Raw genomic sequence first — 18615 nt, 5'->3', positions numbered from 1 at the left:
TTCTGGTGGTCTGGGAAATGCCAACGAAGTACTAAGAAGCCCTCTTTTGAATCTGGCACAACCAAATGTTACTGTCATCAATGTGCTTAATAACTCCACCATCACCACCACCACCACCACAACAACAACAACTGGTCCCACAACCACTGATCACTCAATCACAATCCAGCAATCAGTAATGCAAGGTAAGAATAATAAGACTGTTTTACAATGATTATCTGAAAAGGGAAATTTGTACAATTACCTTTTTTCTCTTTTTTTCTTCCATTCTCACCTACAGCTCTACTGATCACTGTGGCTACCCTGGGTCTAAGTATATGAGGAAAATAAAACCTTCAACCATCAAAAGAACTTCCCCATCCATGCATCTGTGCTATTGAAGGAAAACATTTTCCGACACAATAATGTCCAAAGTTATAATCAATAACATACTGAACCAATGACAAACTTTTGTTAACAAAAATATTCTTTTGCATATGCACAGACCAGACAGGTTTGTTCATTTCACTATTCACATTTACACATAATAGTTTTGTGGTACACTAAAAGCAAGCAAAGACTGTGTTTTTTCTGCTCTGTTATTACTCACAATGATGCTAGCTAATGGCAGATGTGTTTTTACATCATGTTCTTGTTACTGTTAATGTACACAGACAGTTGATTCTTCAACAATGCTTTCACAATGAAGCCTCACTGGCTGACACCGAACATTGGAGAAATTAATTTTGCATACTGACTTACTTGCAACAATGAAGTTTACATTGTACGTTTTTTTAAATATATATTTTATGGAAAGTTACGATTTTAGCCATGTTAATAAAGTGATATTGTTGGCAGATAAAAAAAACACCAGACTGTCTTACAGTTGTTCTCTATTGATAAGACACTGTTCCTGAAAAGTAGCATGCATTTCCCAACACACTGCACAATATTTTCTTTATTAGGACACAATTCACAAAGCACTGCACACTTGTGTCAAAAGCACGTATTATTGTCAAATTTTGAACTTTGTTTTCAAAATTAAGATACACAAAGCAAAAGTAGGACACTGTACTGCTAAATACAAAACACTGTTCTCTCACTGTGTTTTCACATGAAGTATAAAAAAAGGATACAGTCCTCAAAAATGATAATGTAAACACAAATGCATCCTATAAATGAATCAGAGGGGGCTGCTGCAGTGCCTGAATGTACATTACAAAATAAAAATAATGTTAGACAAAAAAATCCAGCACTGTATTGTACACAGTACAGTATGCAAATATTTACACCACGTCTGCATCAATTCTTTCAGCCTGGTCAGACCACAGGACCTCATCAACATCACAAGTTATGTTTTCTCTGGAAAGAAAGACCTAGTATGTCTGATCCAGCCCTGACATGCATTAACAGAAACATCACCACATGCCAAGACCACTGATTGATAGAGATTTTCCCAAAGTATGGCTGCCGCTCATATACCTTCCACCTCCATGTAGAGAAGAATTCTTCTATAGGATTCAGAAAGGGACAATATGGTGGCAGAAAAACCACAATAACTTGAGGGTTCATATTGAACTATTCCTGAATCAGTAGTCCTCTATGAAAACTAACATTGTCCCAGACAACAACAAAAACCGTGTCTTCTTGCCAAACACCCTGCTGCACCCGTGTCAGTCGGCCCTCTAAGTCCATCTAGGAAAGTCAACAAATGCTGGGTGTTCTATGGGTCCAGAACTGCATGACGGTGAATTACTCCAAGATTTCTTATTGCAGCACAGAGGGTTATGTTGGTCCACACTGACCTGGACGTTGACTATAGCCCGTTGTCCAATGATGTTTCTCCCTCTTCCCCTCCTCTTGGCCAGGTTGAAACCAGCCTCATCCACGTAGATGTATTCATGTGTATCATCAGAATCCACCTGAAAAACTCTCTGGAACAAACGCACACAAAAACAGAGAAAAAGTCAGTCATGTACACTTTCTGTAATTTTACTAGCACTTGTGAACCAGAATTATGCATTAGATTTTTTACAGTATTCTCAGAACATTTCTGACTGCTTGTATTGTTCCAGTATAGACATGTCACTAAAGTGACAACATCTACATACCATGTAAAGTGGTCCAGGACCAGGCGCAGGGGCAGGTCCAGGTCCAGGTTCTGGTTCTGGTCGTGGTCTGGGTCGTCCACGTCCTCTTCTTCCAACATGACCTCTTGCTCCTCTGACATCCATTCTGAACAGCTAATTCTGCTTCCCAGCAGGTTTTATAGAGTGCAGTTCTTTGGCAAGTGTTTTCAGTTTTGACCTGTTGTGTTTTAATTGTGACAGCAGTGTTGGAACAGTGTCCCAATTCTGCTTCCGAGTGTTCACTTTTTGAAAAATGTGGGCTGTGAGTGAAAAGTGTGTTCTAATGAGCAAAAAACGCGTTCCATCTTCAGCAAAAAGAGTGCAAGAGTTTTGGAAACTGTGTGCAAACCATGAATAGTGTTCAAGGTTTTGACACCAGAGTCTTTTTTTTTAAAAATGTGTGCAGTCAGTTGGTGGCTGTGTGCAGTGAATGGAATTTAGTGTCTTATCAATCGAGAAAAACTGTAATAACAAGCAGGTCTGAAGATCTTAATCTGCACCTTTAGCATTATGTAACGTTAAAATAATTTTTTTATTATTATTTTTATCATTTTGACGGGTTACATACGGGATCTAGACAAAAGAAGTAGAAGATACTGACTACCGAGGAAATAAAATAAAACAATTTCGGAAAGACAAGTGGTCACACATTTCCGCTAGTTAGCAAAGGCTAGGACGCTGCTATTGCTAGCTAACGTTAGCCCGAGTTCGTGCTATTCACAGACACTTGAAACTTCTCCGGAGGTCACACAGGTTTGATAGAAACATGTAGCGTCTTTGACAAAACTTACCTCTTCGTTTCGGACCACTGTCAGCTGGAGAAAAGCGTTTCCCGTGGGCTAAATCAATGAAGCAACAGCCAAACAGTATTTTATTTCCAGAAGTGCGGCCATGTTGCTGCTGAATTAAACAAAGATGGACGGTGGAAGTGACATATCACAACAAAACGGTTATTAAAGCCTTCATTCTATTTTTTTGTATATTTTCTTATAAATATTGGCCATGCTTAGATGAGATAAAACAGATAAAGAAACGAGTTAAAATATAATTTGCTGTGCAAAATTAAAGTAATGTAATTAGTGTAAAATTAATTTGCTAGTGAAATTTGTACTGGTGATATTGGGGGGCTATTTATTACAACAGCAGTTGTCATTTAATGCTTTAAGATACACATTGTAAAGTGTAAAGGGAGTCTGTCCTAATTTAGTGATGCTGTATGTTCAGTTTAATTAAACTATTTATTTTTTATTATCTATATTATTTATTATTCTATTTAATCTATTATTTAGAGTTGATATACTCTTGGATAAAGACGCTGTGCATATTGTGGCTGGTATTTTAATGAGCAGGCATGGAGCTCCAAACAGAATTTCTTCAACCAATTCGGTTCAAGTATATGAAGTTAAACATCTATATAGCACATCATCACACACAGAGGTTTTTCAAAGTCCTTTACAGGCAATGGTTAAAAAATATAGTCATAAATGAATTACAATACTATAAAAGATAGTAGTAACACATATAAAAGATAAATTACAGCAGATTAAAATTAAATCAGTAAATCAAAAACAGTACAGACAAGGATGAAGTGTATAAAATGTTCATGAATTAAAACTGATTGTCTGAAACAATGCCAAATACAGATGACACAAATATTTCAAAATTGTACTTTATAAACAAAAATTACTAATTAAAAACAACTGAAAAAAACATCTTTTTCTTTTCTTTTAAATGGCTACATTTGGGATTTGAATTCTGGGCAGTATAACTGATCTTTAGATCTGATACATCGACGAGATCGGTCAACACATATTACATACAACAACATATTTTTGTTTTCATTTTGTTTTCATTTTTGAATTATTAAGAGACTTTTAATAAGTAGGGCATGAAAGTCAGTTCTGCAAGACAGTGCAGGGACCTAAGAATCAGAGTAGCATGTTCTCTTTTCTTGGCGTTTGTCAGTTAAACTTAAATTAAGCCCTTTAAGCTTGTAGTCATACGAGTTCTTAATGCTTTGAAGCCATTAAATGCTTCACTGACTTTACCAAAAACAAACTGGAGTCACAAACCTGGAGAGTGTACTCAGAACCAAACAGCTAAAGAAAGTAAAGAAACTGTAATACACAATAAAGTGCCAAAGCAGATAACCTGCATTATCATACTTGGCTACTTTGATGAGTCAAAAGTTTAGAATACATGTTGGTTTCTAAATTTTTTATTTTTTTTTAATTTGTTAATTTGTTCTATGCTATTATTTCAGAGTACAATGAGCCATTAACATGCATAATTTCCAATAAAACCATTATTTGGAAGTAATGGAGGATTTTTACAACTAGAATAATACACTTTAAAGAATATTGTTGTGCCACCGTAAGATAATAAATCATTACTACATAATATTTTGTACCATGATTCAACTTTAACAACAGAGCACTCATGTTATCAGTTTTAAAGCTCTTATAATAAATCAAAGACAAATAATCTTCATAGGCCATAAGTTGTGCACAATATTACTCAAGTGTATCTCAGAGCAGTGAGAATTTCTATGGTCTTTTCATTGTTTTTTCACACTTTTCTTAAACTATTATTTTCTGTTCTTTAAATGAGTATTTTAGTGCTTCTCTGCTGTATTTCTGTGTTATTAAACTTTTGAATGTACTTTGCAAAGCATTTTGAATTGGCTTTGTGTATGAAACGTGCTACACAAATATGCTTGCCTTGCCTTGCCTTTTCTATTTGCCTGAGATTCTGGTATACATGTCAAAAATAATTTTGAGTATTTGCAATTGTTGAATCTAAATACATAATAAACCCCCAAAAATAGAAAAAAACCTAGAATAAACACTAAAATCTAACACGTTAGCAAACTGACAGGAGAAGAACCCACTGTCTTAAAAGAAAATCCAGTTAAACATTAAAGTTAAGGGAAATCCATGATTTGTTTTACAAGAAGTAGATATCCATTTGGGTTTGTTGTTCTCTATGCAAACAACCCAGACTGAGAATTTACATGTTCTCATATGTCAGAGCAAATTAAGTATGACAGTATGTGACTGGAGACGCTCAGAGGAAAACCAGAGAGGTGATCAGTAAGTTTACCTGTTAGTTCATGTTTATCAGCCTTAATCATATTTGATTTAAGGTTTTATGACTGTCTCCACAGACATGAGGGGAAATCAGTACATCTGGATCCTCAGCGGTAAGACACAGTTTCTTAAACTACTGAATTCTAATTTATGCTTAATTATTAGATTTTTTAACAGAAAGTTTAAATAATAATATATTTTTGGATTTATTGTTGTAATTCCCCATCACACTGGGGGACATTGGTGAAGCAAAAAAAAATACAATATAAATGGAGCAGTGTTCCTGTCCAATATCTAAGCTCAATATTTTCACTCCTTTTAGCCATATTTTGGTCTCCACAAAGCATACTGGTCCTTAGCTGCTACATATATACCCCACAGATACACCTCTGGTATTCAGAAATATTTATCAGTGCTGGTGGAAGTTGATAAGTTCAGAACAGATTTTATACCAGACTTACTACATTCATGGCATCAGGATTCCTTTTGCTACCTGTTTGGCATTATCTGGGTATCAGTATCTACTTCACTGATGTGGCAGCAGTGATGCTGATGAAGAATTTTAAATTTTTTATTGTCTGTGTAAAGCAAGTGTAAAGCAAGATAAATTAACGTACTGTAGTTGTTGCACACGTCATTGTTGTGCATATCATCTCTGAATATTTCAGTGTTGTCTTATCACTTATACCAACATACCATACCTCATACCAACAGGTGTTTGCTTCATGCTACCTTTTGCAGCGCTGACAGGTAAACAAATTAATTTCCTTCAGTACATCCATCCTGTGTTTTCTTCAGTAATTCTCTGTTATCTATCAGGTAATCTTGTCCATAACGTGGCACTGCATCAGAAAGCGACTCAGTCTTCAGAAAACAGTCAGCTGGGTGCTGCTGGACATGCAGTTGATGGGAAAAGAGATGCGAGCTTTCAAAGAGGGTCCTGCACTCACACCGAGGAAGAATCTGACCCGTGGTGGAGAGTAGACCTGGAGAATGAGTACACCATTGCTGCTGTAACGGTAACCAACAGAGATGAGCATGAAAACATGCTGGATGGGGCCGAAATCTGGATTGGGAACTCAATAGATACCAACAACATCAAAAACAGGTGAAATAACAAGATAGTGACCCATATGATGAGTTTGTCATTTGAATAAGATTGTGTTTTTCTTACCTTTTCCTTTTCGCTCGTTTTCACTCAAAGGTGTGCAGTCATCTCACACATCCCAAAGGGGCGCACATTCTACTTTTCCTGCAGTCCTGCAAAGGGACGCTACGTTACTGTGCTTCTCCGAGGAAGCAAGAAGGTCTTGAGCCTCTGCGAAGTTGAAGTGTTTGTTCCAAACTACGGTAATGACATATCAGTCTGTATGATGGAGAGAAGTGTGGTGGATCACAGGCTCTCTCAGGCCTGAATTGTTCATGTCAGTGTTCCTTTGTCAGCAGAGGACAGCACCAGTGTTGAACCAAATTAAGCTCAAAACATATCAGGGTGTTTCTGATATTCTCTAAGAAGTCATTCAACAACATTGCTTTATTAAATGCATGGTTGAAAGATAATCACATTTACCCATCTAGATACACTATTTAAGTTATTGGGTTTCATTGGTACAACAATTTGAATAATTGCATTCCCTTAATTTTATGAGTTGTATGAATTCAGATTTCTGCATCAGTCGATTTAAAACTAAATTCAAGTTCAGGTAACTTAATGAAACTTGCTTTATATAACTTAATTTTTCTACAGCTTGAGCTCAAGATTTAAAGTCCTCTTCTCAATATTAGCATGCCTGGACAAATGTTTGAGGGAAAGCTAATTAACCTAACTCAGTTGAGTTTGTTGGTTGCACATTGGTTGAATTTCTTTAGAAGCTGTACTTGTTATGGGGGGAGCTGGAGAACCCAGGTGCAGACATAGAGAGACTGGCAGAAATGTGAATTAAGGAAAGACTTTATTTATACCAGAAAACTAACGCAATACATAAAAGGAGAACTGAACTGGGAGGAAACAAAACTAAACCAAACCACTACTAACAAACACTATGAATTCAAAAACAGAAGATCACTAAACTAAAACTAAGCTAAAGAGGGGTACTTACAAGATGGGGGGAACTGACAACAGAAGGGGCAAGGAAGCAGGCTCAGGAAATCTGGGGCGAACGGAGACGAGACAAAAGCAGGGCTAGCGAGAATCCAAAAGAAGAACTGAGTCCAAGTGAGGGAAATGCAGTGCAAGGGAAAACAGAGTCCGAAAACAGAGTCCATGAAGGCATGTGGGTAAATGATCCGGCCGGGAGTGGATGAATGAGCAGGGTTTAAATAGTGAACAGGTGATATTGTTGGCAGGTGAGCTTATTACTGTAATGTGAGTCACCTGTAGTAATCAGTTGAGTGTAGACAGGTGAGCAGGGAGAGCAAGAGACAGGGATGAGAGAGACAAGAGGGAAAGAGATGACAGACAGAGGGAGCCAAAGGAACAGGTCAAAATAGACGCAGGAAAACAAGGAGGAAGAAAGAAAGAGGGAGAAGGAACAGGGGCAGGAGCAGAATCATAACAGTACTAACTCAAAAATACTGATGGCTGAAAAGTGGAAAAGTGTTTTGGGCCAAATGTATAATGGCAGCTGCAACATGGCCACCAAAATCACCTCACAGTGCAGTTTTAATAGCATTAATATGGAATTCCTATGCATTTAATGCTCATATAATGAAAATGAAATGACAACCCAACCAAAAGAAATGGTGTGTTTGTGGTTTTGTTTCAAGAACGCCCTTTACCCAATGTGGCGCTAAAAGGAGAAGCCACCCAGTCATCCACGCTCTCTGGCGCTGCTGCCTCCAAAGCCATCGACGGGAGACGGAACTCCTACTATAGCGATTGGTTCTGTAGCCACACTGCTGAAGGCCAGACCGACCCCTGGTGGAGGCTGGACCTGCGACAAACATTTGTAATCGTCTCCATAAAAGTCACCAACAGAGGAGACTGCTGTGCTGAAAGACTGGACGGAGCTGAGATCCGAGTAGGGAACTCACTGCAGAACAATGGAAACGACAACCCCAGGTATTGACAAGAGCTTTTATCTTTTTATAGTTATTAGAATGGCAATACTTCAGTGTTTATATGAGGCCACCACCAATAGTTGCCCATTAACAGTGCATTAGCCAGAATAGTAACCAGTTTTCTTCCACCAATGAATCAAAAAAAAAACCAAAACCCTTCTGTGATCCATTTTGCAATCAAGTTTGTCCAGATTGTGGTTTGTTCATCCATTTTGACCCTATGAGAAAAAGCATTTTCTATCTCAAATGTAGATTCTTCTCCATGTTCATGACTTAAAGTTAAAATCTTTCAATGAGAAGCTCACAAATTAACACAACTCTTCTCCCTGCTGATTCCACTGTCAGGTGTGCTACCATCTCCCACATCCGAGCAGGAAAAACCTCCACATACCAGTGTGATGGAGGCAGCATGGAGGGTCGCTTTGTCAACGTGATTATCCCTGGAAAGAGTAAGACTCTGACCCTGTGCGAAGTGGAAGTGTACGTTGCCCCAGCAGGTAAATCTCTATGATCCTGTCTTTGATTTATCAAAACACAACCTAATATGGATTCATGCCTGATTGTTGTTCTTTTTTTCAGTTTTAGTGCAACCTCTTCTGAATGTGGCTTTAAACAAACCAACAGCACAGTCAGCGGTATCTATGGGTGGGTCGGCTTCTAGGGCTGTCAGTGGGTGTAGCAGTGGAGTCTATAAACATGGATGTTGTACCCACACTGCGCAAATGCGTGATCCCTGGTGGAGGGTTGACTTGTTGGCCGTCCACAAAGTTGGTGCCGTCACCATCTTCAACAGAGTGGACTGCTGTTCCGAAAGGCTTGTGGGTGTTCAGATTCGGATCGGGAACTCACTGGAGCACAATGGCATGAAAAACCCCAGGTGAGGCAGTGGAATCTGGAATATTTGTCTTTAAATAGCTAGACAGAGATTAGACAACATCTGGTAAATGGCATGAGGAAATGTTTGTTGTTGTGAGCAAACCTGAGACTTTATCCTCTCTGTCCATTAGATGTGGTGTTATCTCATCGCTGGACGGCAAAAAAACATTCACCTTCCAGTGTAACTTCATGGAAGGTCGCTACGTCACTGTGATGGTTCCAGCAGCTTCTAAAGTTTTGACACTGTGTGAAGTGGAGGTGTATGCTTTTCCAGCTGGTATGACTTTGGAATATTATGTTTAGCAGAAGAGAATCCAGTTCACCTGTAGAAAGATTTTTGCCATTGTTTTGTCTTATTTCCTTTATTTTACATATACTACACTGCATAGGTCAAATTGAACATAATACAGAATGAGAGTTTTTGAGTTTACACAAGCAAAAGCAACATTTCATGACAAGCCTCCACAAAGTGGTCAAATGTGATTGAAGCCAACAGAAAAAAAACGTTCTTTCTCTTCAGTGCCAGAAGCTGAAACTCCTCTTGCGACTCCTGCGACTCTTGCGACTCCTGCGACTCCTGCGACTCCACCTCCTCCTCCCACTGTGAGCTCGCTGCTGGGGGGCAGGAACGTGACGGTGGTGGGAAAGAGGCTGTGCTGGTCCGACGCTCTGTTCTACTGCAGGCGTCATCACTGGGATCTGCTCAGCCTTCACAATCAGCAGGAGCAAAGTGAGGTGGAGCAGCTGCTGGGTCGCGTTTCCTTCCCCCTCACAGGCTACGTCTGGCTGGGATTGCACAGGTACTAATACCGATTTAGCTCATGCTCTAATGTAGGTGTGTGAATGAGTAGGACATAATATACATTATCTGGTGTAGGTTTACACTTTTTTTGTGTTACACTATTATTAAATAGACACAGAAAGACCCATAAATTGATTAAAAAGTCCATCAAATGAATACAAAAAGATGTAAGATGGCCATGCAGACACAGAATATACAACTAAGCAAGCAACAGAATCACTACAAGAAGAACCGCAAAGAAACCTGCAACAGCCACAAAAAGATGTAAAAGGAGTACAAGTGAAAACAGCTGCACAGAAAGGCAGAATTTGCAGGAAAGGGCCTTAAACAACCACAAGGAGATTAAAACAAAGAGACGTAAAGTTATCCTAAAAAATATGTACCCACAGATGCCAAAAGAACTACAAAGTGGTTAAATGTGGAAAGAACTACGCAAAAATGCATACATATAAGGAAATGGTCAGAAACAGACACAGAACTACGACCAAAGTGAATCAAAATGGCCACTAAGAGCACAAACTGGCCACAGAAAATAACCAAAACAACTACACAGAAATGCAAAATGACTTGAAAATGGTTCAGAGTGGAAACAACTACACAGAAATGCAAATTTACAAAAATATTACGAATTACCACAGACAGGCAAAAAATTTGCTACGAAGTGACCCAAAATGGCCACAAAAATATGCAAGACAATCACAAAGAGATGTAAAAAAGATTGGGAATGTGATTAAAAGTAGAAACAACTACACAGAAATGCAAAATTATTACAAAAAGACATAACATAACAATCAAAGAATGGCCAGAAACAGATGCAAAATGACTACAAAAGTGACTCAAAATGGACACAAAGAGACATAAAATAATGACAGAAATATGCAGAACAACAATAAAGAGATACAAAAAGACTAGACAGTGATTTAAAGTGGCAACGATGACATAGAAATGCTAAATAACTACAAAAGGCATGACATAACCACAACGAAATTACTACAAATGGACACAAAATTCCATCGAAATGGCCACAAAGAGGCATGAAATGACACCAAAATACATGCAAAACCACAAAGACATGCAAAAATTACAAAAAAACATTAAATAACCACTAAGAAATGACAACAAAAGGTCACAAAGAAGCAAAAAAATGACCACAAAAATATGCAAAATGACAAACAGTGAATCTTTTGTGGTTATTTGTGTCTCATTTCTTTTTTGGGGGGGGTCTTACATATCTGCATTAATACACTATTACAAAACTCTAAATTTAAAAGGTTTTTAATGTATAATCTCCCATGAAAAGTTTGTTAATTTTTCAACCCACCTGTGGAACTTCAGCAATGACTTGACATAATTTCAACCAGATTTGTGCAGAATTGTATTTATTTTCCTTTCCATTGAAGGTTCAAGCTCCTACAAGACACTGTTAGAGCTGCTGCCTTCCCCTTTTTCTCTTTCCATTCTGTCCAGATGCTCGGAGATTTGAATTTTGCAAATCAATATACAGGCCACTGAAAAGCCAAACACAGTGCGCCCTTGTATTTGCTTAGTTGCGCCACAGCCGGACGTGCATGAATGCTCTGCTAACAACCGTGACTGAGGCCGCATGTGGTCACAGTCATTGAAACCGTTTGTCGGCTAATAGAGAATTAACCGGCAGCAAATGTGATGAGGAAGTGTTGACTCTACCAAGCTGAATAATCACGTGAAACTCAATCTAGTACTTGTACAGAAATCTTCTGCATATTTCCAATACTTTTGCACGGCATTGTTATATAACCAGCAGCGTTTTGTGTAGTCACATCTGTCCTAAACTCTGCTGGGCAGATACATAATGGGAAAGAGCTGGTACTGGATGTCTGGAGACTCCATGGGTTTCACCAATTGGCCCACAGACTTCGTCCCTCAACGTTCGTCCAACTCCTGTGGAGGCATGGCCACCAGGGAGAGCTTCCTGTGGAAGGATCCGCCCTGTCAGGAGCTCCTCAACTTCATCTGCCAGTCAGGTGGGCCGTACACCACATATATACTGATACACATGTCTTTGTATTGTAGGTTTCCTCACCAGCTGTTTCTGTCTCTTTAGGTGCTGAGGACGGTGCACAAAGAGTGTATTACTACAGCACCAGGACAGCCACAAGTCCATAGCAAAGGCGGAGGGTAGTGTATATGCTGGGATGCATATTTAGTTAGATAAAATAGTTTTAAACATGGATGGATTTCACTTCAGACCATGTTTTTGGGTCATAACAGAATAGGAGGACATTTAGGCTTTGAAACGTTTTAAAAATAAACCTCATCTTTTTACAATTTTCTGCTCCATATTGATCAATAATAGGTAATAAACTATCAAAGGTTTGCTCAGCTTTCACATCAGTGGTCAATTTTTGTTAAATGTTTTATTTGTTGTTTGCTAACCCTACTCTAATCACAGTAACAGGGTTGCTAATCCATGCTAATGCTAGCTTTTTCTCAGGAGTAGAAGCTAGAAACAAAAACACATTTTGGTTAAATATCACGATTTTAAGCTTAGATTTAATTAATTTTACTGATGTAACTGCATGTAAAACATGATTATTTCAAGGACTGCCAGAATGTTCTGATGATTCTTTCTGTTTTTACAGTTTCTCATTGTACTAAATGTTCTAGTTTTGATGATTTTTTAGAGTTAACACGCCTTTGAAACCTGATTTGGATTCAGATGTTTAACTGTAAGACATTCTACATTTATAATTCATCATCATACACATAATAATTGTGACTAAATAAATGTGTGAACTTGTTTTCCTTCTGAATCTCCCTTAATATGAATGATTTCATGTTACTTAGAAAGGGTAAAGACATGCCTCCACACTTCAGCTCATTGGAGACGAAATGCAGATGAAACTTGCAAAGTTATCAGCACATCAAAGGAATAAAAATTTGCATTTAAAACAACAGAAAATGACACAGTTCTGTAATTGTCTGATCGACCTTGAGGTAGGAAATAATGAATCAATTTCCACATTTTGCTGCTGAATCTTAATATGCAAAAATATGCAAGAGGTCTCTTTGTAGGCAGCGTAAATAGAACTGAAGTGATGAATTAAAAGAGAAGCAAGAAAATCACACTTCTGCTAAAACGCAAACTTCATCTTTACAGTGTATTTTTCAAGCGTTGATAATTATATTGTGTGTTCATATCAATCATTCTTTTTGCATATAAACTCTGGGGAGTTCCACTAACATTTCACACATTCATCATGTCTCAGAGCGCTTTTTCATTGCAGTGATGGGTTTGTAAGAATAAACAACAAAGTGCACATGACAAAAATCTTCATAATCGAGACCGCGGGATATTGTGCAACTTTTATACATTTACAAATTTGAGGGATACAGCTATGCAATTTTTGTATTTTGAAATATGTGAAAAAAGAAACAATTTTCATTTTTTAGTTTAATTGTATTTTTACACAATGTAGCATTAGAACCCAGGAGTGATGGTTGTTGGAAATGTTCCTCTTTACCCCATGTAGATATTATTATGTCTACACTGTATCTATAAATGAATCTAATGTTATCTTCATTGGAGAAAAAAATGCTTTTCTTTCAAAAAAAAGGCCATTTCTAAGTAACCCCAAACTTCTGAACAGCAGTGTGTAATTTGATATTATTATGTTACATATTATATTATTTAATATTTAAAAGTTACATGAATTTTGTGATTTTTTTCAAAATTTAAAGAAAATATTTACACCAAATGCATTGTTTATATGTCCATAGACCTATTTTCTGCCAACTCTCAGCAGATATCAATACATTTCCTTCTCTTTCCCACTTACTCTTCATATATTCTGTGTTTTCTTGTTTCATTTGCAGGATGCCATCATACAATTTTGATCTGATTTTAATACATGTGCTGGACGTAAGAATTCTGCATCCCCTCTTTCCAAAGCCTCTTGTAGGTTTTGATTAAAGTAATCTTTGACCTGCAAGTATCTAAATTATATTTATTGAATAGAGCTTCAAATATCTGGTTTCTATTTAATTTCGAAACTGTTTCACCCTTACTAGTCATAGAACATTTACTAGGAGTTGCTCCTCTTTTCTTTATGCTAATGAAGACATGTACACTACAGTTCAAAAGTTTAGGGTCACTTAGAAATGTCGTAATTTTGAAAGAAAAGCAGTTTTTTTTCCAATGAAGATATCATTAAATGAATCAGAAATACAGTCTAGACATTGTAAATGTGGTAAATGACTATTCTAGCTGGAAACAGCTGATTTTTAATGGAATATCTCTATAGGGGTACAGAGGAACATTTCCAGCAACCATCACTCCTGTGTTCTAATGCTACATTGTGTTAGCTAATGGTGTTGAAAGGCTAATTGATGATTAGAAAACCCTTGTGGAATTATGTTAGAACATGGATAAAAGTGTGAGTTTTCATGGAAAACATGAAATTGTCTGGATGACCCCAAACATTTGAACAGCAGTGTTTATTAGTTAATATCTAAGAAATAAGTGCTCCTCTGCATCTTTTGCAGTATTGTTAATTCATTTACTTGCTCTTTTTATGCAATTTACTAACTAATAACTTCTAACCAGCCTGAACAGTAAGGCTCATTTTCCCATTTGTTGAAACATCCCACATGAAACACAAGGTGGCGCTGTTGAATTGTTATAACCGATGTTCAAACCTGACTGCATTCCTGCATTGAAGCGGTTTAAACACAAACCATAGAGGTTAAATTTAGTGAGTGGCACAGCAGCCAGTGTGGCAAAAAGGGGGGGAAAATAGCAGCAAAATCCACGAGGAGCCGTGAGTCATCTCAAACCAACAACGTGACTGAATGTTTATGTATTTGGAAAAGTTAAGAAAAATTAAAAAAAAAAAAAAAACCAGCCTCCATCAGCAGGATTTCCCTGCACATGTGTCCACTGCAGGTCTGGAGGAGATGGCATCAACACATGGCTCACATGGGCAGCAGGGCAAAGCAAACGTAAAATGCCATTATGTCATGTTCTTTCTGGGGAAGTTTAAGTGCTTAATTGAGAAAATCACAGCTATTATGTAAAGTTGCTGAGCTCCAGTTACAATTCCATGAGAGTGATTGCATTGTTTTAAAGATCTCCATAACCTAAACCTGTGACTGGAGGATTCTTAAGATCAAACACAGGACCAAAATCTCCTAAACTGAACTTTGTTTGAAGTAATCAATATTGCACTGAAATTTCTGGGTTTTAATCAGATTGGGGATTAACATGAAGGTGCATTTAAATTTAGCACGGCTAGCATATTTTAACTGCAAACTGCTTTTATCGAGCTTTACAGTAATTGATTAGTTTGTTTGTCAAGTTGAGTGACTTGGAGTGTAAAAGACACTTTTACAAGGAAGGAAATGTCTAAAAAAGGGTATAATATGAGAATCAGGAGCCAGATTTTGAAATTTGCGCCTTTAACGATAAGATAAGATGCAACAAGACAAGACAAGACAAGACAAGACAAGATAAGATAAGACATGATAAGATAAGATACGATTAGATTTAATTAATCCTGCAGGAAACTTTTGTGCCAGATATCACTCAGGAAAAATAAAATTGCATCACATAAGAAATACAGTGCCTAAAAAGTAGAAAGAAATAAGATACAAGTATAATGCTGAAATAAATAAATAAGCTGCATCAGTTTTTCTTTTTCTCTTGCAAGTCTCCAACCACTGTGGAGGTATAAATAGCCAGAATAGTCCTTTAAATTCCTCTTTAATGTGTGCAAAACCTCACGTTCTGCAGATAATATGCATGAAACACGTGCAGAAACAGACAGTTAATACTGGATTCTCAATGACTGCCGCAACTCTTTTGATCAAATCAAGCTTCATTAGAAATGGACTTAATTATCTCACACTTGGAAGAGTTGTTTCTTTTTTTTTTAATGCAGAAGTAAAACACATCTTACATTTCACTTTCAGTTTAGATTAGATGCTGCATGACGTAAAATGTGCTTTTTCTCAGTCTGGCAAACATAGTTTAATTGCAAATTGCTTTTATAGAGCTTTCCAGTAATTGTGCACGTGATGCTCAGTTTATTTGTCAAGGGAGTGGCTTTGGAGCATAAAAGACACGTTTACAAGGTAGAGGATACCTAGAAAGATGCTCAAATATGAGAATCAGGAGCCAGAATTCAAAGCTTGATCCCTTAAAGTGAGTATAAATACAGATATTTTATCTGCTGCATCAGTTTTTCTTTTTCTCTTGCAAGTCTCCAACCAATGTGGAAATATAAGTAGCCAGAACAGTCCTTTAACTCCTGTTTAATGTGTGCAAAACCCCATATTCTGGAGATCATGTGCATGAAACACGTGCTGAAACAGACCGATGTTAGCAGTTAATGCTGTATTCTCAACCGCTTTTGATCTAATCAGGCTTCATTAGGAATGGACCTAATTATCTCTACTATTTTTTTTTTTTTTTTTTAACCAAAAGCCCAACAATAAAACACTGGAGGTTTCTGGGTGGGGTAACGGTTTTTCACATTGTCTATTCATTTGCTCTGGCACGGTGGAGGAGGAAAAAAAATGGAAAGTTTGAGAGCGGAGAGGAGACTGTAGTGCTCTTGTTAGGTGAGACGGGGGGGAGGAGAGGGGAGGAGAGGGGAGGAGGTGGGAGTGCATGCATGGGACTGCTGGGGCAGCCAGACGGAGAGAGGGGAGGGAAGAGGGGGGGAGAAAGAGAGAGAAAGAGAGAAAAAAATGCAGCTTGGACATTCCCAGGCTGGGAAATACAGCGGAGAGTGTTGGAGGGGAAGAGAAGAGGAGGACTGTTGTTTTTAGACGCTCTGATTTCTGACAAAAGGTTTGAAGGAGGGAAGAAGGATCACAGAAGAAGAACTCATGGAGGCTGTTTGAAGTGTGAGGAGAAAGTTTTACGGAGAATGTGGAGAGGAAGCGTATCCAGGAAAGGAGCTGAGGACGATGTAGGAATTCCTGACTGAAGTCATGGTAAGTCCCCATTTTTTTATGCCATGTTTGCTTGGAAAATGTCAAAGAAAAGTGTCACTTTAACTCATAGTTCTATCAAACAAAGAGGGTCTCAAATACACTGTAAAAACACCCAGGTTTACACATGTGCTTCCAAAACAGGATCACTTTTATACATGTAAATCATCCACATCTCTCCAAAAAAAAAGAGAAAAAAAAGGCATAGGGAGAAGTTTAGTCAGCAGTTAGAAGTCTCAGCTTATAGCTCCCAAACATGTCAAATCCCTGATGGCACTAAATCACACTGACATGATTTAAGTTGTGTGACGCTGGTGATATTTGTGGTCGACTTGCAGAGAGAACATGGGACGTCTCCAAAGCGAAAAAGAAGCCCTCTGTTGCATCTCTGGGGATTTTGTTTGCCATCCCCACCCACTTATGGTCTGATCGGTGACACACAGAGGCAGAGGGAGGCTGGAAGATGGAAGACACATGCAGATACGTGTGAAGATGAATTCAATTAAGAGGAGAAAAAACAAAAACAAAAAAAGAAATTCAGAAAGTAAGATTTAGATTCCTGCTTCTGTGTGTTGTTGTGCAGGGTGGAGCAGTTTTGGCAGGGGGAGGAAAAAGCAGAAAGAGAGAGAAAAAAGAGGGGAGCCGGAGAGGGAAAGAGCCGAATAAAAGAGGAGGGTAGGGTTACTTTTTATTTTTGGAGACTTGGACGGCAGCGGCGGCGGTTTCGGTGATGCCGCATTTTCCACATTGGACCTGGGAGAAAAGGGGAGAGAGGGAAGAAGAAAAAAGAGAGAAAGGGAGAGAAAAGGGGGAACAAGGGATGGCATGGACCTCGGGGAAGGAAGAACATGTGCTGTACAGTTTCATCTCCCTCAATTGGGAAAGTTTAGAATGGAAAACAGTAACAGATGTACACAGAGAGAGTCACAGAAGTGCAGAGAATTGTAGCAGTTGAACAAACAACACACCCAGCAACATGTGTTCTAGGAGGGGGGGAACTTTGGATGACTGTGCACATACATGCTCACACAGGGACAAACAGGGCCGCTAATGCGTGCACATAGGTGTTAAAATGCACCAGTCATGCAGTCAATATGTGGCACATGAAGGGATTTGCATTCACTCCGTCTGACAACTTCTGGTTATTAAACCAAATGGGACGAACCGGTCCGGGCTAATGAAAGTCACAGCAAACATATTTGGTGTGTTTGTTTTGACGTGCCAGGCTGGTGGAGATAACAGGCGGCCAGACAGGATTGGAATCACGTTGTCAATCACAGGAATCTTTCGTTAATGGAGTTTCCTGCGATTGTCTCTGACATATGCAGACGGAGGATGGCGGCTTTTCAGCGCAGCAGTTTGCCTCTTGGGGCTTTTCCACTCCCATTTTTTTGTTTGTGTGTTTTTATCAAATAATGATCGCAATCCCTTGAGCGTTTTAGTGACTTTCAGCTCATTGTTTTGGATTTCAGAGTCACAACTGAGCAGTGGAACAAACTCCAACAAACCCACTGTATGTGTTGTGCACAGCACCAAGCAGCAGACAGACAAGGTCAGCAACTGGCTGTTTGGCTGCTAAGGAGGCAAATAGTTTCCTCAGAAGTTGGTGAATAAGTTCAAATCAAAGCTAGAAGAAGAGTGAATATTGCAGTTGGGGAATAGCATACCCTTATTTGCAGTGACAATTGACAAACGGTAAAATCAT

General features: G+C 38.4%; 2 protein-coding genes across 2 annotated transcripts in view; both read left to right on the top strand.

Annotated features, from left to right (window-relative positions):
- Positions 1-6018: 6018 nt before the first annotated feature.
- LOC111576700 (uncharacterized) lies at positions 6019-12242 on the top strand (the record flags this gene model as incomplete). Its single annotated transcript, XM_035953902.2, has 9 exons — positions 6019-6305; positions 6402-6547; positions 7964-8258; positions 8603-8754; positions 8837-9134; positions 9265-9410; positions 9654-9933; positions 11760-11938; positions 12019-12242. Coding segments are annotated over 9 exons (1845 nt in total), but the record flags the coding sequence as incomplete, so codon positions are not given.
- A 4411-nt stretch (positions 12243-16653) lies between these two features.
- Positions 16654-18615, top strand: part of arhgef40 (Rho guanine nucleotide exchange factor (GEF) 40) — a 52631-nt gene continuing 50669 nt past the window's right edge. The window contains exon 1 of the mRNA XM_023282522.3: positions 16654-16913. Within this exon, the coding sequence (XP_023138290.2) occupies positions 16911-16913 (3 nt within the window). The 5' untranslated portion in view covers positions 16654-16910. The remainder of the gene's footprint in view (positions 16914-18615) is intronic.

The sequence above is a fragment of the Amphiprion ocellaris genome, chromosome 23 (genome assembly GCF_022539595.1).
Source record: "Amphiprion ocellaris isolate individual 3 ecotype Okinawa chromosome 23, ASM2253959v1, whole genome shotgun sequence".
Classification (NCBI taxonomy): domain Eukaryota; kingdom Metazoa; phylum Chordata; class Actinopteri; family Pomacentridae; genus Amphiprion; species Amphiprion ocellaris.
This window is presented reverse-complemented; position numbering and strand designations above follow the sequence as displayed.